Source organism: Condylostylus longicornis, unplaced genomic scaffold (genome assembly GCF_029603195.1).
Source record: "Condylostylus longicornis isolate FDR11 unplaced genomic scaffold, ASM2960319v2 ptg000084l, whole genome shotgun sequence".
Classification (NCBI taxonomy): Eukaryota; Metazoa; Arthropoda; class Insecta; order Diptera; family Dolichopodidae; genus Condylostylus; species Condylostylus longicornis.
The window spans coordinates 8,251,009-8,275,326 of NW_026578052.1; the positions used below are offsets into that span (position 1 = coordinate 8,251,009).

The 24,318-nt window shown below is 28.8% G+C and overlaps 1 protein-coding gene across 6 annotated transcripts in view; it reads right to left on the bottom strand.

Annotated features, from left to right (window-relative positions):
- LOC129613459 (collagen alpha-1(XVIII) chain) overlaps positions 1-24,318 on the bottom strand; it is a 197,403-nt gene that overhangs the window by 8,660 nt on the left and 164,425 nt on the right. For all 6 annotated transcript variants that reach the window (XM_055527539.1, XM_055527536.1, XM_055527538.1 and 3 more), the window contains one exon: positions 3,967-4,146. In XM_055527539.1, the coding sequence (XP_055383514.1) occupies positions 3,967-4,146 (180 nt within the window). The remainder of the gene's footprint in view (positions 1-3,966; positions 4,147-24,318) is intronic.

Sequence of the window (24,318 nt, forward strand, 5' to 3'; positions counted from 1 at the left end):
CCCTGAGTGGTTGCACTCTCACAGAATGGGAGCTACTTCAAAACGTTCCGTACAAGGTTCTCGAATTTGTGAAAAGATAAGTCTCGAGAGAGCGCTTTAGGCGTGATAGATTCAGGAAGGGTGAAATGGCGGGCACAATAGATTCACCTCTTGGGTCGCAATACTTTGTTACCTCATGTCCAATCTAATCGAATCTAATTAGTCAACCTTTTTTCATAGACCTCTTGAACCAAACCTAAAATATTAAACGGAAAAAACCCCAATTCCTTGATGAATGTCATACCATGTTTGTATGCAAAAAATGAATTTTTTATTTATAGGCATTTAATTGCTAACTCACTCCCATGTTCTTTGAAGGTATATATGATTAATAACAGAGAAAAAAAAAAGAGTAAAACAAAAAAAAAACATAAAATAAAATCCTTTTGTTTGTGTTCAGTCTACTAAAATAGTACAAGTGCACTTAAATAGATTTAATTTCATGCTATGCTACTGCTATGTAAGTGTTACAAAGTAAAATAAAACTTAAGACAAATAAGCGAAAAACAAGAGAGAGTTGAAAGAAAAAAAAACAAAAACACAAGAATAAAGAAAAATTAAAAGAGAAACAGAACTTTTAAAAGTCTAATGAATAAAGTTTTTTTTTTTTACAAAAAAATAAGAAAAAGAATAACAAAAAAAATTATAATAATAACAACAATTATAAGGAGAGAAAACAAGGAAAATATGAAATAACGCCATAGCAAATTAGTTTTAAAATGATCTTCTGCCAAAAAGTTCACATATTCTCGCAAAACCAAGTACATACAAGCACATTATAGCAAGAAGAAGATAAAGTTTCATTAAAACTTCTGCATTATACGAGTATAGAGTGAGACTCTTGTTGTTTTTCTGTTGTTCCTCTTACTCTTTGTAAACACTACACACATCAACATACACATACAAACAAATGTATATTAATTTTCATTGAATGAAAGAAATTCGTACATGTATTCTGCAACAAGGATATTCTAACAATGTTTGTTTATTAAATAAACTATAAAATATGGGATTCAAGAAAAAAAAACAGAAAAAAATCCTACCATATACACAACAATTTAATAATGAAAAACAAATAAAAAAAAAAAAAAAAATTTGTATAATAAGTACGAGTAAATATAGGAAGAAGAAAAACTAAAAGGAAAACAAAAAAATTTTTTCATTTAACACGCTCCTCTTTTAATGTGTGTATGAAAATTAAAAGATGTTTTTTAAAGTTTTGTGTAATTTTCTAGGAAAAGGAACAAAAAATGAAAATTTTAAGTTTTCTTGTTAAAAATTATGAATTTTGTTTTTTTGTTGTTTTTTACTAAATTTAGTATTGTGCTTTAAATTTATAAAAGTTATAAAATCTGGCACATAATCGAAGACTGATAAGCACTTATGTTAAATAAAAGCGATAAATAATATAGGCTTAGCGAAAGGACAATGCAGCAGGTTGTTTCAAGTTCCAAAAACATTCAAAACCAATTCAGGGATTTCAAAATTGACCACTGAAGTCGTTGTAATTTATGCATTCGAATATTGCGATAACCTCAAGGAAAATATAATGATTACCAGTACTGTTTTACATGTACATAATATGTAAAATGCAATGGGGACCGTGAGTGACCTAGGTCATTCTAACATTGACCCGTAGGATCTTATTATGATTCCTATCCCCATCTACATTGGCTCTATATTCAGGCCACCGACAAATTGTGGTATAGCAGCTACCCCAAACTGGGAGAATTTTGTCAGGTTGACGAATCGCCCTTCCGAAAACATCTCAGTCGAAGGTGAGCCAGCGTCTTACATTCACACAATAAGTGGTCCAACGAAACGTTCTATTTCAGACAGAGACGGTACACCTCGTCCTCTGCTTTGCACATTCTTTTTCGATTGACCGACCGATAGTCTCAAATCTGAGCCCTGGTCCCAAGGAAGAAATAAATTTTTTGAAGTAAAATAAACCATAGTTACAATTATCGACCTTAGCCGACCCAACCACTTAGAGATTCCGATATTTGATGCGATGACATTGCCATGTCTTAATGTGTTCTATAGAAGAATATAATTCCAAACTGCATTAGGATATTTATGAAGTTAATAAGCAAATTCGCTGTTAAACATAATCTTATTTACTGGAATTCTTAACAGAAAAATAATTTGCACCACAAATAAATAAAAATATTTCTAAAAAAAAAAATTTTTTTTTTAAAAATGCAAAAGAAATTTTTTTTTTATAATTATGTGTCCATGGTTTCCATGAATTTTTTTGTTGTTTTTATTTTTATTAAAATTTTAATTACAAAATTTTTAAATTTCCCGAGTGGTCACCATACTAAATTAAATTTGTTAATTAACTAATTGCTAGAAAATTAAAAATGCCATTCTGTGTTATGTTTTAATTTAAATTCTTTTCGTTGATTATTTTTCGTATATGAATGAGATTTATGGTTGGTCATTAAAATATTTTTTTAAATTATTAAATTGAATAGAGTTGAAAAAAAAAATAAAACAAGAAAAATACGGTAAAGTAGATTTGATTTTTTTTTTTCTGTGACAAAAACAAATATTTTAATTACCATGGTTTTGTTTTTAAATGAAGTTAAACACCGCCATACCAATTCTTTTTCATTACGTAGTTTGGGAATGTGCTATTAAAATCACAAATATTGTAGTTCGGATCAAATAAAATCAAATAATTTTCAAATTTCCATATATGCAATTAACAAGGTTTCTTTAAAATTTTGTTAAACTCACACTATTTCAGTCACATTCTTGAGATTGTTGGGATCACATAATTTCAGTTCTTTTAGTAAATCAATTTCATTCACCAAAGCAAAGTATCAGTTGCTTGCAAAAGTATTCAAAAGTAAATGACGAACCAGTGGTATTTTATAGTTTGTTAAATAGGCTCTCATTTTGAAATAACATTAATTTGAAATATAAGAGAGCGTCTAATGTAAACACTCTCTCAGAAAAGAAAATCTGTCTTTTTTTATAGAAGAGTGTTTCAATTGCTATAATAAACACAAATTTTCTAATATCTCCGGCTTCAAATTTTATGATCTATAAATGAAATTCTTGCATAATGCAAACTGGGTTTGGAGACTGAAAACAGGTACTTTCGGCTCAACGAGTGTGGTGCATTGATTCATAAGAGAAAGGACATCTTAGGTGAACTCTCACTGGTGGGCATGTCGTTATGGAATATTTCGTTGTGGGTAGGTATGTCGTTGAGGAAAAGTTATCCAGATACATCAAAGTTTTTGGCCTCGATAGGGTGCTCTAGTCAATACACCGGACGCTCATGATAGAGAGGGGGCTTTCGGCACGACATATGCTTTAAGTCGTAGTGGATCATCTTCTGAATTTCAATTTTCAATATTCTCTGTTCTTTGTTTGAACATAACTGCTTTAAACAAGTTGAAGAAATTACAGATATAAGAATTGAGTTCAATTCGACAAGCTGTAATGTCGGACAGCGAATAATGGAATTTGTATTTAATTTCACTTAAAAAAATAAAATTTATTTCTGAAATTTTTTATTTAAAAATCGTGATTTCTAATTTATTTAACATATTTTGTAACTGGCATTCATTTCACGAAATTTAAATAACATTTTAATTTTAAAATTTTTATTGAAAGAGAATTTTTTTCGCTTTTCCAATATTATTGTGCATTCCAATAATAATTATAAAGGAGAATTTTTTTTAATATTTTTTTTTTGAATTTTTTTTATAGTATATTTGAAATGATTGTGACGTGAAGTATTTAAGGATTTAATAGCCTGTTGTGTTAGAAAATTTTTTGATGTAACTATTTTAGCAGCAGCTTTAATATGCACACAACAAATTACACATAAAAATTTAATTTTCAAAATTTAATTAAAATTAATATTCTAGAAATTTATGAAATTCATTACAAATTATAATTACTTACCATGAACTATCTTGTATAACATTCTTCCCACTGAAACTATAAATTCTTGGAGCTTGTGAAAAGAATCCACCTTGTCCATTAAATATTGCTTTCCAAGAATTGAATAAAACATCTCCCCTTGTATTAACTACTGGAAGTTCACGATCTCCTGTACGTACAATTGAATCTAAGTTTTGTACTCTGAAATGAGAAAATTAAAAATTTTTTTTTTTAATAAATAATTTTACAGGACTAATTGAGTACATATACTCGTAATACAGGTATGATTCGTGGTGTTGAAATATTAAGCATTAGAATGGAAGAAAAAATTTTCACCTTCAAATAATTCAAATGAAATCCCCAAGTTAAATTTTGACAATGAATTGCAAATTTTTCCACTTTGGAATTTACAATTAAATTGCATATTTTTAGGCTCATTTTTTTTGCATTATTGTACAACTATGAATTATTTTAAAAAATCCGGTCTAAATTAAGTATTTTTTAAATTTATTGAATTTTTATAATAAATTGGAATAGTTTTAATAGACTTACAAAATTATAGAAGAATGTTTACTAGTTGAATTAGTTGCAAATATTGAATTGGAATTTTTAACTTTGTTATCGCAAAATTGTTTTCAATTAAAATTATTTATTATTTTGAGATTTTTCTATAAACCCTCCGGCATAACGTTGAATCTTAGAAAATAATGGCATATGTAAACAGAGCAGTATGCACAGATAAGTAGAACAGTAAAATCGGTTATATTACTGTGTAGCATAATTTTGGGCAATTAACGTTGTGGCATAGATAATATTTTTTTCTAGGAATTTTTTTTTAAATTCTTGGCTTAACAATTCTATTAAAGAGCTAGATTTATTATATAAAAATAATGAAATTTTATTACTATTCTTAGAATGTGATATTAATCAGATCTTGTAAAGATAATTAGGTTGTTCCAAAATGAATAGCTTAAATGCTTTTGTTTATTGTCGACCTCACTAATACTACAATACAGTAGACCTTTAACCTCTAACAAAAAAATTTATCGCTACAATTATTGTAGAAGATCAGAATTTTTGTACTGCTTTTGTACTGCTGCCTAAAAAAACAATAAAAGAATTTGCCTAAACGTATGCAAATTCAACACAAGAAAACTCACCGAACCGTTCACATTTTATTATATAAAAATTTAATTCTTAACTCTTAATGCACTTTAAATAAAATGGAGACAACATTAAAGAAAGAAAACTAATTAATAAATTCTTCTCATTTACACTCATGTATTTTTAGGCGGAAAGAATTTTGGGGTGGGGGGGGGGGGGGTGATGTTATTAATAACAAAATGTAATATAAAATAAAAAGGAAACGAACCATAATAATTTTTTATTTCCTAACTTTTTTAATTTTACTCGTTTCGGCTCATAATACTTTTAACTTAAAGTTCTTGTATAGATGGTATATGTGTGTATTATGTACGTTCGTCCTTTAATTTTACATACTTGTGTATATGCTCTTATTATTGTTCCTTATATATACATACTTATTCTTTATACCTTTTCTCCTTATTTCAACAGTTTATATGTTTGCTTTATTTTTGTTTTTTTTTTTTGTACTTTTGAAGTGGCATTTAATTAGGACCCGATTTTCAAGTAAATTTTCTTGTAAAAGAAGACCGCAACAAATATTTAAGGAAATAAAAATAAAATGAAATAAAATAAAAATTAAATATGTAAAATTAACAGGGTGTTTCGTATTTGTTAATAAAGCAGAATTAGAGAAAATATTTAAAATATTCGATTGTTCTGTGCTTCTTAACGGCATGAAGCGGTGGAAAATTTTATTACCAAAAAAACAGAGACGTGGATGAATGTGACTGTTGTGAGCCATATTAGAAATACTTTTGATTTCCAAATTAATATGTCCGTAGCGGCATGGTACCGGCCTATTTTCCAATAGAATATTTTCTTTTGAATATGAGAGAAATTGAAAATTCATAAAAATTCTCATAAATTTCCTAATTTTAAAATGGAATTTCTTAGGGAATTCCTTTGGATTTCGGGAATGTTGTACGAAAAATTAAGAAAAAATTTTTACAAATGAATTTAAAATACGATCAGAGACAATAATTTTTACTCTTGGAGCTTAGGTAAGATTAAAGAAAAAAAATTTTAAGTAAAATTTTTCTTTCTAGCCCAATATGTTTCATTCTTTCTTCTCTCATGCATGATATATACATATGTACATGTAATGAAAATTAAGATGATCAAGGAGAATAAAGATGAAAAAAATTTTAATAAAAGGATTCTTTGGTTTTCTATTAATGAAGTTTCATATTATATAAAATCATTTTTGCTTCAAGTTAATTACCCTAAGGTACCGACTTTTGGAAAAAGAAAAAAAATAAATAGGTACATTTGTTTTCCTTTTTCTCCCCCTCTCCCCCCACTCCATTTTTTTTTTTGTTGTTGCCACCTCTCATTTCCTTTATTTTAATATTATTTTTTCTACTCTGTTTCATTTTAGTCCTTATTTTTTGTGTTGTTTTGTTTTACATCTTGTATCAAAGGATCAAAAGTATATTTAGAATGGAGAGTAATACTCACATATAGAAAGGATATAGAAAGGAAATAAATATATTGAAATAAATGTATTTTTATTGTAGGTAGCTATATACAAAAGAAAAACTCAAATGAAAAAAAAGGATATCGAATAAAGTGAATATTAGTTAAGTAGGTAGGTACGCAATTTTCTTATTTAATGTTAAGTTTTAACTCCTGTAAAGTTGGGACTCCTGTACACACACATAATGAGTTCTGGACTATAAAATTTTACAGGAAATGTTTTTTTTTTGTTCTAATTTGGTTCTCTTATATTGGTTGGTGTCCTTATTTCCTTTTAAATTTGGTTTTTTTTTCATTAAAAATATTGCATAAGAAAAATAAAAGTATTAAGGATAATAAAAGGATTTTTTCTTATTTTTCAGTTTTTTCTGTTTTTTTTTTCGTAGAAATATTTTTGTTTTTAAATGATGATATGAAGGGGGAATAAACCTACAACATACGTTAGTTAAGAGAAAATTTATCGACTGTGTTTTTTTTCGGTTTAAATAACATTATGGTTTGAAATTTTCAATAATAAAGCTGGCCATCTTTCCTCTATATTGCGTTCAAGAATTTGCTGATTTTTTTTTAAATAATGTGAGTAAGATGTTCAGTTGTTGAAAGATTAATATTAAATTATGATATTGGAATCAGGGTATAATAATTATTGATATTATATAAGTGTTATGCTTAATTGCATTTCATTACAGTACGACGAGAACGCAAGAGAGAGAGAATGAGAATATTCACCTAATTACCTCACATTTTCTAATAAATAACCAAATGACACTATAATAATAATTGTGATTAGTGATAGAGAGAGGATTATAAAATTTACAGTACATTTAAAAAATTTCATGAGAATTTTCTGTTAATTTAAAAGCAATACCGAAGTGCAATTGAATACCGGAGAGTGGAGAAGAGTTTAGAGTATTTTGAAAGAGAGTTTTAACAAAATCACCAGGTATTTATGATTGAAACACAAAAAACTAGCTGTAACAGTTTTTTCTAATTTGAGTTCATGAATGGAAAATCTTCTGCCCCTATTTGTTTAGGAGATTACAATATAATTCACGAGCTGACTCAATTATTAGGGACGGATATTTCGAATCACTGTATTATAAATTCCTTCTATAAAATCCCAATAATTTGTAAGCCAATTAAATCAATAATTTTCAAGAGAGTGTCCTGTTTTGTAAACCCTAATTTTATTTCAAAATTTTTCTCTTATTAAATGGAAAGCACAATTTTTCTTTTTAACTTCATTTTATTATTTTATGTTGTACTCTTTTATTTCTTTGGTCAAGATTTAGTTTCTAAGGAACAAAAAAAAAAATTAATGTAAATTTTCGGTGCAAGTTTAAAGGTACATACGAACATATGTAAATATCTACATAAAATAGAACTAAAAATATTATATAAGAAACTTGTTGACTTGTTAATGGAACATTTTTCGTATATATACATACATATACAAGTAAATTATTATTATTATTTTTCATGTAAACGGTAAATTGTGTGTTGAGTAGGTGTCCGATCATACACAGTTAATTATTGAATTTTTTACGTAAAACAGAAAATTTAATACTATATAAGAATTTCATATATTGTTGTTGTTTCAGAGTCCTTTTTCAGTGTTTCGGTTCTATTAAATTTAGTTAATTTTCATATATTTATTATAGTATTATTATTCAGTAATATTAGTGCTCATGAGATGGGGAAATGTTTGCTGTAATATTGTTGTTCATATTTTGCGTTTACTGTAAATATTTTTTGATTTGTAAGTGTTAATATAAAAATAAGAGATTGTTGAAAAGGGCTTCGCTAACGGATTTCATGTTTTTGCATATTTTGTTATCACAATGATCAGGAGTCTCGATAATTCATTATGATGTTGAATTTCATGATTCCTGGCACACGTTGGTATAGGAATTTCCATTTCCCGTTCTTTATGTTGGTGTAACATTATTTCTTGTGTTAATTTTGTGTTAGATATGAGTAGCCTGTATATTGATCCTGTATATATTATTTTCTATTTTAATTGTTGTCGTACTTTAATGAATTTTGTAATTGGTGTATAAGCTTTCTGTTAGTGTTCTCATGTCGAATTGGTACAAAATTTTTATAGTATTTTGGTCTTTACTACTTTTATTGCCAGTTTATGTGGTTGATTATTTTATATAAGATTTCATTGTTAGAATTTATTTTACATTGTACCAAAAGCGTTCTCAGAGTAAATTATCACTAAATTATATGCATATATAAATATTTGTCCACTATCTCCCATCTATTACATTGAAGTGTTTTAAAGAATCAAAAATATTAAAAACTCAAAATTTATACAATTTTTGCGTTAAAAAATTTGCAAGTTCTTTGAACCCATATTCCTAAACACAATAAATTTGAATTTTTATACACAAAATATTTATTGTCGGTGAAAAAAAAATCAGTGTAAATGCCCTAAATGCAATTCTAAATTTAAATAAATTGAAAAATACAAAAAAAAAAAAATGACCACGATTTTTAAACGGTTTCCATTTTATTTTTCCCCAAAATTCTTTGTTGCGGTTTTGTTTATTCCTTTCCAAGCCATTTGGTTAACATAAAAAATTTTTTATTTATATAAAAAATAAATAAGAGAAAATCAAAATTTTTTTTAAACGTTACAGTGTACACTAGCTTGACACTCGCTAAAATTTTCAATGCACAATGATTACGTATAAAAAACACAAAAACAAACACTTATGAGTTTGTTCCAATTTATGCAAAGCAAAAAGCAGAAAAAAAATGTAACTATAAAGTAAAGATAATCAAAAAGGACCTGCCACTGAAAATGAAGCAAAAAAAATGAAAATTTTTTTCTTATTATTTTTTTTTCTGTTCATTTTTTTTTTTTTTGTGTTCTACTAAAAATTTCACCACAATAACAAGAACAAAAAAAAACACGTTTTAAAAGTAATAATGGTGATTCATTAAGATTATAGGATTTTAAGGATTATCCAATTTGTTAATAGGCGTGTAACAATAAAATGCAAAAATTTTGCAAGTAATTCAATTTTCATTTGATGAAATTGAACGAAGATTTTAAACGATAAAGGAAAATTATTAAATTTTGGCAATAATTTTGATAAAAATTGTAATTGGAAATGACTGAAGGCACCCTTTTAGGGATTGTGCTCAAACAATTGTTGATTCAATAACAATATAAGTTGATCGTAACTGTTATACACATTTCAAACTTACATTAATGGTTTTATAACAATAATGACAATAAATTTTTCAATTATTGCATCCGGTTACACAATTCAAAAGCTCTTACTACAATTTACTTTAAGAATATTAATAATGCCATTAAGAACCATAAGTAATGAAAATAGTCACATGATGAGATTGGGCCTGGAACGCAAGAGCGCTTGCACGTTCTTTGGGGAAACCGAAGAGACTTCGATGCACTACCTTGGTGAGTGCGGAGTATTGATCAGCAGAAAAAGAAAATCTCTGATTGGTTGGTTCTCTGAGCTGCGTGAAGGCGATCCCCACAAGATAATCAAATTTATCAGAAGGATAGGTCTTGAAAGAACTATTTAGGCGTGATAGGTGGAAGAGTAGGCACAATGGATTCACTTTTGAATTTGGCGGTGCATGCTTAATTTAATGTTATCTAATCTAAGTAATAAAGATAATTCAATTTGCTTTTGCTATTGAAGCCACGTCACTGCAGAATGAATGAAACTTAAATAGCAAAATAAATTCAACAAACAGAGCCCAAATTATTATAATTTTAAAACTTAAAACATTATTCTTGGAGTAACTTTATAAACAGTGTTACATACAGAAAATCTTCGGTGATTCGAGAAACAAAAATTTATTAATGTGCGAAAAGATTTCACTAAAGATTTGCTTGCTAAATTCATCTCCTTTTAAATTTAATTTTATGTTTCAATGATTGTTTGCCTTTTTACCCTATTCTTTATGAGGAAAAGTGAACCTTTTCCTCCTTCCTGTCAGTCCTTCATGTGGCGTCAATATTTTCAGAATTACATAATCTTTAAAAGCCAAATTTTAAAATCCAAATCACAAATGTTATAAATAAAAAATTAAATTCATTCTTCCTTCTTACAAACAATTTTTTTATCATTTCAGGAATGTGAAAAAAAAGTAGATCAGAATGAAACGGAAAGAAAAACCAAAGACAATGCGATATACAAAATAAAAAAAAAATTAAAAAAGATTCTTAAACAAATTTTTAGTGGGTTCTGCAAAAATTTCCCTCACACCTTTTAGTAATTTTTTTTTGTACTTTCATTCTTACAAAAATAAAAATAATAAGTGAATCTTATGCTATATGGCATATTCGGTTCATCTAAACGACCAACAATTTCCATATGCGAGAACATCTCACAATTCTGAATTCTGCATTATTCTTTTGTTACTCTGTTCCCCTTTTATTGGCACAAAAGAAAAAAACTATAAGGTTCCAAAAAAAAAATTTATTTAATATTTGCTTTATTTGCTGGTGTATTTTAAATTTTGTAGTTTTTTTTTTAAATTTCTTTTCATTATGCATAAAATCCTTTGAAAATAAATTGCGTTAAAATCGAAGACCGAAGACCGAGTACAATACGAACAAGAATAGAATATACGCATTTAATGATGCTCAAAACTTTCATGGAAAAATATTTCAAAAGATAATTGCGGAAAATCTTAAGGAAATGCGAATAAAATGAAAATACTTTTGGTTGGTGTCGAGAAGAAAATGTGGCCCACCTAACTAAGTAAGAGGTTTGTGAGCATAGGGAGTTTTTCGTTTTGTATGAGTCTCAGGCAGTTATGCTTAACAAATGCAATTTTATGATATGAATACAGGCAAATTTTCCGAAAAATAAAAATATCATATAGAGAAGCATTCAATTTTAACATATATAATATTGACTAAATAAGGTTGATTTCTTCAACCCAAGGATTGTAGAATACACACATTCGAAATCAAGTAAATTAAAGAGTACCGACAAATTTTATTATAGTACTACACATTCCGCAAGGCAGGTAAGTGATCAAACAACCACCCAGAATCTTCTCGTTTCATTAGCTTTATTTCTTTTCTGTTGAAGGCAATGAAAAATGAGATTCATATGAGAGAACGCACTGGAAACCTATCCCTTCTACGAAAGTCTGCTACTTTGGCTGTGCAATATCTATTAGGGGCCGTCGAAAACTCATTAAATGTGGCAGTTGAATTGAAACGAAAATTAACTTATTTTATTTGAGCATTTATTAGCGTTCCGGGAGTGCTAACAGAAGTTTCTGCAGAAAACTGCAATTTGATTAGCTTTAAATTCATTTGATTCCGGTCTTTCCTCTTTAATTTTTACCCGAAACTAAAAAAAATGGGTTCGTTTACGGATTTCGAAAAAAATTCTCTCAACAAATCCTCAATACCATTTTAAAAATAGTTAAGAGTGAAAGTATATTTGAGCGTATCTGCAATATTACACCTGCAACGTTTTTTACAACATTACAGGTAAAGTGCTAAAATTATGATACTTTTTGTAAACATTTCACACTGTTACAAAATTTTTTTTTGTATAAAAATATTATGAGAAAATATTTAAAATTTTTTTATTGCGATAATAATTAAGAAAAAAAAAAAGTAATTAAAAGAGAGAACGTAACTGGTACAATGTCGTTTTATGATATTTAAGAATTATTTCGAAACACAACACTATACATAGTAATAATTATAATTACAACACACAATATGCACACCTTACACTTGTATGCAAGTATACACTACGATATCTGTGTACAATTATACAGCCCAAGGACATTTTTTCGTTATAATTTGCGTACCATATTTTTTAAGAAAAAAAAAAATTATGAAATTGTAGACATTTAGTACACAAAAAATAATTTCTAAAAATATTTAATTAGAATATGAAGAATTATACGGAACTAGAATTTTAATGCAAAATTGTAGAAAAATAAAAAAGTAATTTAGGTTAAAAAGACATAGAGTTTTAAGAATTGATAAGATTTCGTTTTTTTTCCAAAATTGTACAATTTAAAATATTTTAAGATTGCGCTTTAAATTTTGTTATAAAAATGTAATCAACAGTAAAAATTTAGTAAATATGCAATAGAAGTACTCGTATCAGTACTATGCTACCTTACTGATAATTAATGCAATTGAATTGAAATAATAAAAGTAGCGTTGTTTTCAGGCAAATAAATTGAGAGTTTGCACGTTGAACGAGAGAATATTCTCTTTGAGTGAATGATTCTCACATTCGCAGTAAATAATACGGTACACATTATGGTGAGTGATGACACATTAACAATTAAGTGTACATAGAAATGAATTTCTCAATATTCTCAATAAAGTTTTACTTTCCTATAATGATAAATTGAGAGTATGTCGGTAAACTTATATATGATTACCAGCACAAATTAGATATTTAGCTCCTCTTTGGCAAAATCTTTGTGTATATTCGAACCTGTGGTATCTCTTCTTTTAATTTGGTTATTCTTGGTGACAATTGAAACTAGTAATCTAAAATTTCCTGCATTACGTTTACCGATTTAATCTTTTTTTTCATTGCCATTCCCTGGCAACCCATAGTTAGTTATGTGTTTTACCACAAAAACCTCCTCCTCATATTCTTATACTAGTCCCCTTAGACCAACGATCTATATTAAAGATCCTCTTTAATATAGATTGAAAGAGATTTAAATGTTTTAGCTCCTTAACACAAGTTTTTCAAATGGTTTATTTATATTAATGGAATACTTAATTTAATTTCTTGAAGTAATGTGCTTTTAGACCTTCGGATATTTTATTTCTTTCTTTATAATCTTCGACGGTTTTATTTTTAAAATCCTGTTGAATTTCCTGTCGGTCTTTTAACTCTAGAGCTCTAACGGAATGGGTTAATTAATTTCGCTAAGTGTTCTTTTTTTGCCACTGGCCACTTTTCTGAACGTCTTGAATATTCAGGCAAGCCCCCACGGCGATATTTTGGAAGGTCGACATTTGTGATCTCAGCCGATATTTTGGTAGAAATTCCTACCGAATTTTAATTCTTATTATTGAAAATTTTCATATTATTTTATACTTGTGTATATAAACCCAAACCAGGTTTTGCTACTGTCGTTTCTTTTGAATCAGACGCAAATTAAGAAGTTGTCCATTCTGAATAAATCGTGCCCGAATTTTATTCGGATTTAGTTGGTTCGTAACAAAAGCATGTCTTCTGTGTTCTAACATAAGAGGAACAATGTCTTCTTGCAAAATTTAGTGCAAAGCGCAAAATTCGTAAGAAGGGCGATAAATTTAAATAAGGTCGAATTTTATAAGTTAACGAGCATGTCTCATATTTCAACAACATTTACTTGTTCTTCAACTGTATCTAGTTAAATTCGGGGAGCAAACAGATTACATGAAATCTTGAGACACATTTCATTCTTTTCTTGCTTAAATAAACGTGTATGCCCACAGTAATTTACATAATCAAATAAAAAAAAAAATAGAATAACCTCAAGAGATTTAAAGCAAGAGAAATGTTCTTTAATCTAATTCACTATTTATATTATAATGGTGGCTTTGTATTTTAAAGGTCATAGTAGCTACAAAAGAATTTCCAAAGAAAAACAAAAAATAAAGTATTCAAAACAAATGTAAAGCCTAATTTTTCGCTTATTTTTTTATAGTTTTTATTATTTTTCCATTTTTAAATCAGAGGATCCTTTTATAAATTATTCGAATATTAAAATTAATAAGTACATACACACATACAAGTGTATACCTTTGTAAAATGTATATAAGAATATTTTTAATGTAAACAGTATAGTATAAGCATTATAAGGATAATAAAAGGAAAAGTCCAAAGAAAATAATAAATAAATAAAGAGAATGAGACATGAATAGAATGAGAATTGTATGAGAGAATGAATAAGCGATACAACAGCATATTCAGGTAAACACAATGAAAGTAATCATTTATTTTTCTTTAATTATTTTAAGCTTAAACAAAACATCCTTCAGTATAAATAAAGAGAAAAGGAAAATAAAACAAAAAAGGACATGCGAATATTAAATTCATGAGCAGGATTCATTATGTTTTTTTCTTTTATATTACGAAAGCATTATACTTTTACATACAACCAATTAATTTTACAGTGTGTTCCCCATTATATATTAATATTTATAATAATGGCGGCCCAATTGAATAAATATTTCAACATTGGAAAGATAGCGAGATACAAAATTTAAAAAGTCCCGCAAGCACACAGTGTAGAAATAACTATTGAATTTAAAAGTTGTTTATTAAATTTCAAATTAATTAAAAAGGAAAACCGAATATTGACGATCATTATCAATCATAGCCGATTTCGACCGATTAATAGACACCTAAGATGTTTGAGAGTAAAATCCAACAACGCCACACAATATCTCTCTTTAAGTTTTCTGGGTCACTAAGAGAAAAATGACTAGATGACAAAATTTTAAGAGCAAATTTTCAATGTAATTAAAGCGGCACAGCTTAATAATTGAATTTTCATTCTTAATTTTGAGTTCGATAAGTTCAAATAATATTTTATCTCATTCAGGTCTACACCTGAACTTCCCACCTTATAAATTCTAGAATTAATTGTGAAAAAAACCATAGATGTTGGGAAACACTCTGTTTAAGGTATTTTCATTTTTTACCTTATTGTTTATTTTTTGTTTCTGAATTCACTGTCGCGAAATTCCTGTTATCATAATTTCTAATCTTGGAATTTACGAATTCCAAGAAAATTATTAAAGTAAAAAAAACACCCGAAAAATTTTTTACAAAAAAAAAATATTTTTCAAGCTGTTGTTTAATTTTTTTCGTAAAAAATAAGTAAAATAATGAAGAAAGAGAAAAAAAAATTTTTTTTTATTAAAAGTAAAAACGTTTTTGTCTTACATTACTTTTGTTGTTTTTTTTTTTTTTTGATCTGCATATCCCTAGGGGCAACATTTACACAGGTGTAATTATTTAAAGTTTTCACTTAAAAAAAGCAACGAAAGACATTTTCTTAATTAAATTTATTAAAATGATTATTGCACAGTCACGTACTAGACTGTCGGTAGACTGGACCTAATTTACTTTATATAACAGTTTGCTTTTCAAAAGAAAAAAGCACTAGAAAAATAACACGAAATTCATTTTTTTTCAAATAACGATTATTTTACTTTTCTCGCCGTTAACTACGTATAACACGTTAATCATTTTCAAAAACTTTTAATCTCGTATTTTGCAAGAGTAGAGTATCTCTTGTTTGCATTAAAACTTGTACAAAGAATGTATGGTAATTACAATGACGGCTATTAAGTATAAAAAACTATTTTATCAAGAGAAACCTGGAACTATTGTATATGAGCAGAAATTTTAGACTAATTTTGAATTTCATTAATATTAAGATTTGAGACTAAATGATATGGCAAAAGCGTTCGACTCCGTTGACAGAAAAATTTTATTAAGAGTCCAGCACAATATAGGAATAAAGGTAAGTGAATATAAATGGTTTTTAAAATATTTCACGAACAAAAAACAATATGCCGAAATTGATAAAATCAAAAGCCATAGGGGATTAGTGGAATACGAAGTAATACGAGGAAGGTCTCTGGTCCCAACATTATTTTTCTGCTATGTAAATGAAATTGCCAATATCGAAACTCCATGGATATATATATACTACCTTAAAAAACTAAACTCTCCGTATACTTCAGTTTATTCCATGCAAGTATAACGTATGGGCTTCTATTCTGGGGTATGAGCTCAAAGCAAAATATCAAATAGAGCACTCATATCAAATAACATATTGGCTTTTGCACTCAAACGTGGTACTTACACTAGGAAACATAGGACTTGGCCGCTTCAATTACCAAAACCAAAATAGAAGAACGTTTTACAATTTTACAAGCATTTTTGAAAAGCAGATGGAATAAATTCTTTTTGACAATAATTTGGAAACCAAAATTTTTTAATAGTTTCAAATTTGTCTTCCCTTGTAATGTTTCGTTTTTCGCATAATTTACTCAATTTATTACTTAGTTATGGCTTACCAGTAGACCTACGCTAACTACGCTTACGTTTACTTTTAAAAATATTTACATATCTTGCGAGTAACAATACTTAACAGCTTTTTGACAGGTTAACTTAATATTTCACTAACAAGTAAGCGAATATGATTAGTATTTGGTGTATAAAATTTGCAAGTAATTTAATTTTGCAAGAATTTAGATTATTGCCAAGTGAATTTTTATTGCTTAACACATTTTTGTTCTAATTTATTATGTATAGGAATTAATTGTGCTCTAAGTTCTAGAATAAATTTCTAAAATTTTTTTTTTGTATATAGTAAAAGTCCCCTATGATTACTAGAACTTTAATATCAGCAATCAAAATTAAATTATTCCTTTACGTACTTTTAAACCTCTTGTTTTTAAGAAACTCAAAATATTTATAACATCATCTTTAATTTATTTTTAATTTTGTATTTTATTGTGAAAAAAATGTATAAATTATTTTTTAAGCATGCTTCATCATTATTGCTTTTAAGACTTTGAATTTGATCTGCGAATTATAGGAAGAGAAAGAATGCTATGGAATATTCTGCAAACAAAATGTAAATAAGCTCTGCAAATTTCCCATTCTGCATTTTTTCATTTGAGTACGACTTAGTTATGACGGAGCAATATTGAATCCAGCTTTGATTTTTTGTTTACTATTGAATTCTCGAAACAATTAAATTGCATATCGTAAGGATGAATTTTCTAATATCGTAACTTTAAATTTTACACAGAACGGGTTTTACGGTACGGAAATAGAGTTATTATTGGACTAAAAAATAAAATTGTCATTCATAAGTTTTGTATTTGTCTAGAAAGTTCACAACATATTTTTTGATACACCGTTAAAACAATAGACAGCACCCTAGTTATTGAGTTTGAATGCGAATACAGAATTATTTCTTAACCATATACACCAATCTTGCTAGTCTTGATTATAATGTAGCACCATTATGAATTGAAAATTAAAATTTTAATATTTCACTAAATCTTCTTAAATAAAATGTGTGTGTATGTAAAGCAATTAATAACAATTTAGTTTTCCTTTTCGTTTTTTTCTAGAACGGAAGCAACTGAGGAACTAAAGAAATACAAAGAACGAGAAATTTTAAAATTAAAAAAAAATAAAAAAAAATACTAAATATATGGGAACATTTTAAGTCGACATATCCTCTCATCAAATTCAAGTTCCATATAGAACAAGAACAAAAAAAAATAAAAACAAACAATAATAAAAGAACATTGTCTTTTTAGTCCCAAACAAACTTTATATTCTCTATTGAGCAATAAACCAAGAGACATACATGGCATATACTTGTATAAAAATTGTAATATACAGAGTAATTCACTTAAGGTGGCAAATAATTTAATGGATGATTCTTTGATCAATTTCCAGCAAAAAAATTGTATGGATGAGAATGTGTGCGCAGTTATATTCGTATTCGAGCTACAACCTTTTGAAAAAAAGGGGTTCCATATTATTCCTGCATATAAATGAGTGCTTATAACTTCAGAACCATGCAATATCGAGTAACCATCGGGATCAATTAGATTTGTACATTAATTTTCGGTATAGCCCTACAAAGTCAGAATTTTTAGTATTTATAATTCAATAAGACATGCTCGAAAACTAGTACATCGGGGCCCCCCTTTTTCACCCATACGATTTTTTGTTGGAAATTGATCAGAAAATCATCACAGATTGCCACATTATCTGAAACAGCCAGCATTCACATACATACTCCATGATTTTATATAAAATAATACGGTATTTAAAAATAGAGTAGAATAAGAAATAAATAAGTTAAATTGTATAAATAACAGTAAAAAAGAAAAAACATATGAAAGAATACCAATATATTCTAGTTATATATGAGAATAAAAATGAAGATAAACTGATGATGTTAACATTATACACACCACACATATACAAAAACCAAAGTAAATAGAAAGGGAATTAAATTTCAGATTAGACATTACAGAGGGTACGTTTATGAACATATACACATGTCTACATAATATTATATAATAAACTCGGAATTGTATATGTGCATAACTACAACTTGCATAGTATTCTATTCATTACAGAATGAAATTTTTGCAAGTGAAAGCATTAAAATATAACAGGGTATGGTAATTTACACAATATATTTTGGTTATTTACTTTAATGGACTCATATTTTCAATTGTCCAACTGCATATAGACTAAAAGCTAAAACAAACATAGTAATAATAAAGAAGAAAAATATTTTTCCAAAAAAACAAAAATATATACAAAAATATATACGATGTCTTAGCATAGATTTACTATAGAATCGCTAAAAAGTAACTAATGATTATTAGGAATTTAAGCAAATAGAAAGGATTAATTTCTGTCCAATTTTAATATTTTAATGCTAAAATGTGATAATCATAAATCACATTTAATTTAAAAGTGAAATATTTTAACAATTTGAGCTGTGATGGTTATTGTTAATTTGATGATTTATTCTAAATTTATATGTCATTACTTTTCTTAAGAATAATAGAGATTGAGAGTTAGAATATTTCATTTTAAAAATTTTAAGATTTGCAATTATATTAATGATAAATGCCAGCTTGGTCTGGGACGCAGTTTGTATAAATAATTCCTGAAAATAAGAAAATTCGTCTGTTTGGAAAGCAATTTGTATGGAAAAATTCTCAAAATATTAAAATTTGTCCGTCGGGAAGGTAAGTTCTCTGAAAAATCGTTGAAATGTGCAAAGTAGTCTGTTAGGAATATAGGAGTCGTCTGTCGGAAATTAATCTGTCTGGAAATCTGATTATGTGTAAAATCAATAAATACAATATAAATCAATAAAAACGCAATTCATGTGGAAAATTAATTAAATTTGAAAATTAGTCTGTCTGGAACGCTGATTGTGTAAGGTTTCGATAGAATAAGAAAACTCGTTTATCTGGAATCCAGTTTATGTGGAAAATTGTGGAAATATGGATTTATCTGTGTTGGGTGCAGTTTATTGAAAATGTTCTTGAAATATGAAAATCCACTTGTCTGGAACGCGGTTTGTGTGAAAAATCATCAAAATTGTGAAACTCGTCTATCTGGAATGCAGTTTATATTGAAAACCCTTGAATTGAAAAAAGTCGTCTGTATGGAATGCAGTTTATTGTTAAAATTTAAAAGTTTGTCCGTATGGAACGCTGTTTGTATAAAAAATTCTTAAAATAGCGAAACTAGTCTCTCTGCAACGCAGTTTAAGTGAAAAAATCTCTAAAATTTTTTCGTCGAGAACGAAAGTTATGTGAAAAATCGTATGTTATGTGATATATGAAATTTTCTGCCTAAAACGGAGCTTAAATTATTAATCAAAAAAATTCCTGTCTGGAATGCAATATGTTTTTGGCATTCTCGTCCTATACTTCTATTTTCTCACACAAATTTTACTTTCGCGTCTTATAATAAAAAATTACGCTAAACTTTCTTTTAGTAAAGAATAGTAAAAAAGTATAGAAAAACATTAAAATTATATATTAAATTTTTTAGATAATTTTCTGGAAATACGAAAATTCTGATTATAAATTTTTTATTCTCATGCTCTTATAAAAATTAAACTTTTCATACACTCTTGTTTATTGTAGCAATTCTGTATAACATTATAGCTACCACATTTTAAATATTTTATTATACAAAATAGTTGACTGGTTCATAAAATTTTTAGAATAATTATATAATATGAGAATAAAAATTGTTTGAACTTTTTTCATTTATTTCTTCTTTTTTTTTCCTCGAAGAGTATGAAATATGACAATATAATACGCATTTTAGTACTACATACACACACAATACGAGTATAAATTATTCACATGCATAATAAAGTTCGCCGAGGTATTGTTTATTTTGTACACTTATACTGATATACATATACATACCCATGTATGTATGTATGTATAATAATGTAAGTTGATACAATATATTTTATGTACATTTATTTAAATTTAACTTTTAAAGCATTTTGAGTACTTTATCTATTCCTCAGAGGACACTTTAGATTTTAAGTAATTTATATGAAAATAACTTAAACGACAAAAAAAAAATTTATATACATACATGTATGTACATATATTAGAAATGAATATACAATGTATATGTGTGTAGGTAGAAAAAATAATATATTTTTTGTTATTTATTTTGGCACATCCTTTCTTTTCCTTTCATCTCTTTATTTTATTTAGGATATTTTATTTTATCATCGTCATGACGAAAATTTTTAAAAAAACTTTTTTTTTTTTCGGTAATTTTTTTTTTGACTTTAACATCTATGATGATGGTTGCATTTTTAACTCTTATCAGTATTTATATTAAAATTACAAGGTGTTTCCAAAGTCATTGTAAAATATGGTGATTTCTAAACAAAAGGAAGTGTGAGAAATTCTGCAATTTCTACCAAAAATTGCCATGTTTATGGAAAAAATTGAAAATGCATGAATTTTTCAATATAGCAAAAACTGCTTTAAATATTAGAGTTTTCTTCGGCTTTTCTTAAAACGCTAACTTAATTTTATGAACGCTTATTGAAATACACGAAATATGCAGATTTAAATCAATTCTATTTGATGTTTAAATTTTTGAATTAAAATTTATCTCACTCTAACATTGACTCTTAACCAATTTTCGTCAAAAATTTTAAATTAAATTTACTTTACGTTTTTCTTGGGAGAAATTGATCCCCACAAGACACTCGAATTTGTTAGAAACATAAGTCCCGAGAGAGCATTTTAAACGTTATATGTAGAAGGAGGTGCGCAATGGATCCACATTTTGGGTCGAGGTGATCTGTTACCCCATGGCTAATTAAACCTAATATAATTACCGTTGAAGAGTGTTGAAATTACTATTATAAAGGATTACGAACTATTAAACATTTTGTACTTAAAAAAATCACAAAAGAAATGGTCTATACACAAATATGTGTGTGTATGTATATAAAATAAATGTGTGATATAAAAAATTTAAAAATGTCAAGAGAGCGTGGGTTATATTCTCTTTTTTTATGATTTTCATATTTCTTTCATTTTTAACAATGAAATATGTAAAGTTACATAATATGTGCGATTGTTAGAAAAAAAAAAATAGAAAATAGTTACTTAATTTTTACTACTACTATAGTTAGTTTTGTTGTTATACTATAAATGTTTAGAGAGTAGATGGAATAGAATATGAGATTTTGACATTTTATCTCTAAAATTGTACAGTTTTTTTTCTCTTTTCGGTTATTTGCTCTATATTTTGTCTCTTATTATTATTGTTTTTTTCTGTTGTATTCATTCAAAGCATAAAATACTTTAAATTACAGTTATTTATTATACTACATGAGAATATATTATATCTAATAAATATTAAATATCAGTAGTATATAACAGAGTTGTGTAGAGGAATGTGTTATTTAGAGAGTAAAATTAAAAGGTTCTCTTTTGTATTATTATAAGAAATTTGAAAAAGAAAAATAAAAGTCCGTTTTATGCTCTTTAAATTAAAGAGAACTTTGAGATTGTTTTGATATATGTGAAAATAAAGTAAGAATTACATAAGTGAAATTTATTAATCCTTTTAACAGCTAAAATATATAAATTTATTAGAGATCCAAGAACGTAAATATTTTAATGCAAGAAAACGCATGAATATTGACTATAAATTCTTTGGAAAGGGCTCTCGTTAAGGTAGTTTAATGAAACTGTCTATCCGGGCCAATATCTTTTGCTCTGGAAATATTTTGAAATTAAGGACTCTTAGTCCAATAAAATCTTGATTATATTATTCTATACAATATTCTATTCTATTTGGCTTCTTAGGACCCAAAACCGCACTGTCTCCTCCTAGTGGAAGGCCCCGGTAATGGTGGAGGATAAAGGGGTGATTGAAACGATCAAAGTTACGTTCGTGTCGTGGTCATGTCTCGCGGCGAACCTCTTGTTTTGTGAGTTTCACCCCTATATCTATACGTCAGCTGACGACAGGCGTCCCAAGTCAAGGTGGAACAGCATATGCCCATGACTGCGTGGCTAAGAGGGGCTTAGTCGTTAGTATGCGGACTTTGGATACCAGGCGGCCTCCAGTTTAAACGAGCCTTCTCATGATATGCCGGGTCCTGCCATGGGTGACTATACTTTCCCGCGCTACTCGTGGGAACAAAATGGAGAATGTGAACAATAACAACAAAAACAACAGTAACAACAAGAACAACAACTGCGACAAATACAACAACTGCGACAACAACAACAATAACAACAGTGACAATTACAACACCAACAGCAATATTAAGGACAACATTAATACAAACATAGTTAGTGCTCAAGGGTCTGCGGAACCAGAGCTTCTCTCGACCGACGCAGAGGAGAAACTCCTTCTCACGCCAGTAGAGGAAAAGCGCCTTCGATGGAGATGGATAATCAGGATCATCTTGGACCTATTATCCAACAAACTGAAGAGGACGACAAAAAGAAAGCTCGCAGATATGAGAAGGAAAGGCTAGAAAAGCTAAGGGCCTGCGGATCGGGTGTTGTGGCCGATTATCCCCAGAAGAGGGAAAGGTCAGAAAGCAGTGCCCTCAAAAAAGAGGTGGATGAAGGGCAATGCTGAGGGAAAGGTCCCTGGGAACATTCCTCAACAAAACCAGAAAATGACTTCTTATCGGGATGCAGTAGCACAGGTCAAGGTGGCCCTGACTCACAAACTGCATCCAGAGGAAAGGCTATCCGAAGTCCAGATGGGGAAAATCAAAGTAGCCATCATGGATGAAATGAATAAAGTTGTAGATTCTCATCCACAATTCACTGCAGCGTTGGAAAGGGATGGATGGATATCCGTAACATACAATAATCAAAACACCAAGGAGTGGATAACCAGTGTCTGCAGGAAGATAAAGCTTTGGGACGGTTGCAACGTCGTGGTACTGGATGGCGACGACATGCCCAAACAGCATGTCTGCGTCACCTACGTGCCAAAGAACGAGACAACCGTCAGTCTCTCCAGGGACAAATTCCTAAGTAGGATAGGGAAGCAAAATCCTATCCTCAAGATGAGTTCCTGGAGGATGCTGAGGATTTATAAGGAAAAGGACGGGGGCTGCTCCATCACCTTTTCCGTGAATGATTCCGGATTGGAAGATCTACGGAAAGCGGAGTTCCGACTTTTCCTGAACTTCTTCCGTGTTACCGTTCGGGTTAAAGGAAGAAAATCCTCTCAAGGTGGTGGCGGCAGGGTAGGACAAAATAAAAAACCAACACCCACCGCGACAACGACGACCACTTCAGGCCAACCAAAAGAGCCAAAACTCATTGGAAAGTCTGAAATCGCTCCGAAAACAGCGGAAATGAGCCATCGACCAGCGCGCCGGATAAAAGCGTCTCGGATGAAACAAAACGGCCAAAGCTCACTGGGAAGACCGGTACTGCTTCGGTATTTGCTGTTGGAGGGGCTAGTGTGGCATCTAGGACGACTGTAGCAGGGAAGGCGCCCACCAAGATGCGTAAAAAGGCGGCAGTGAGAAGCAAGGCTCATGTAAAACCTTTGTCTAAAGGGCCAAAACCCATAGACAAGAGCCGGAGGAAATGATATGGCTGTGAGGTGCATCCAAATAAATCTACAGCATGCTAGAGCATCTACTGATGTCCTGGCTCATATATTTATG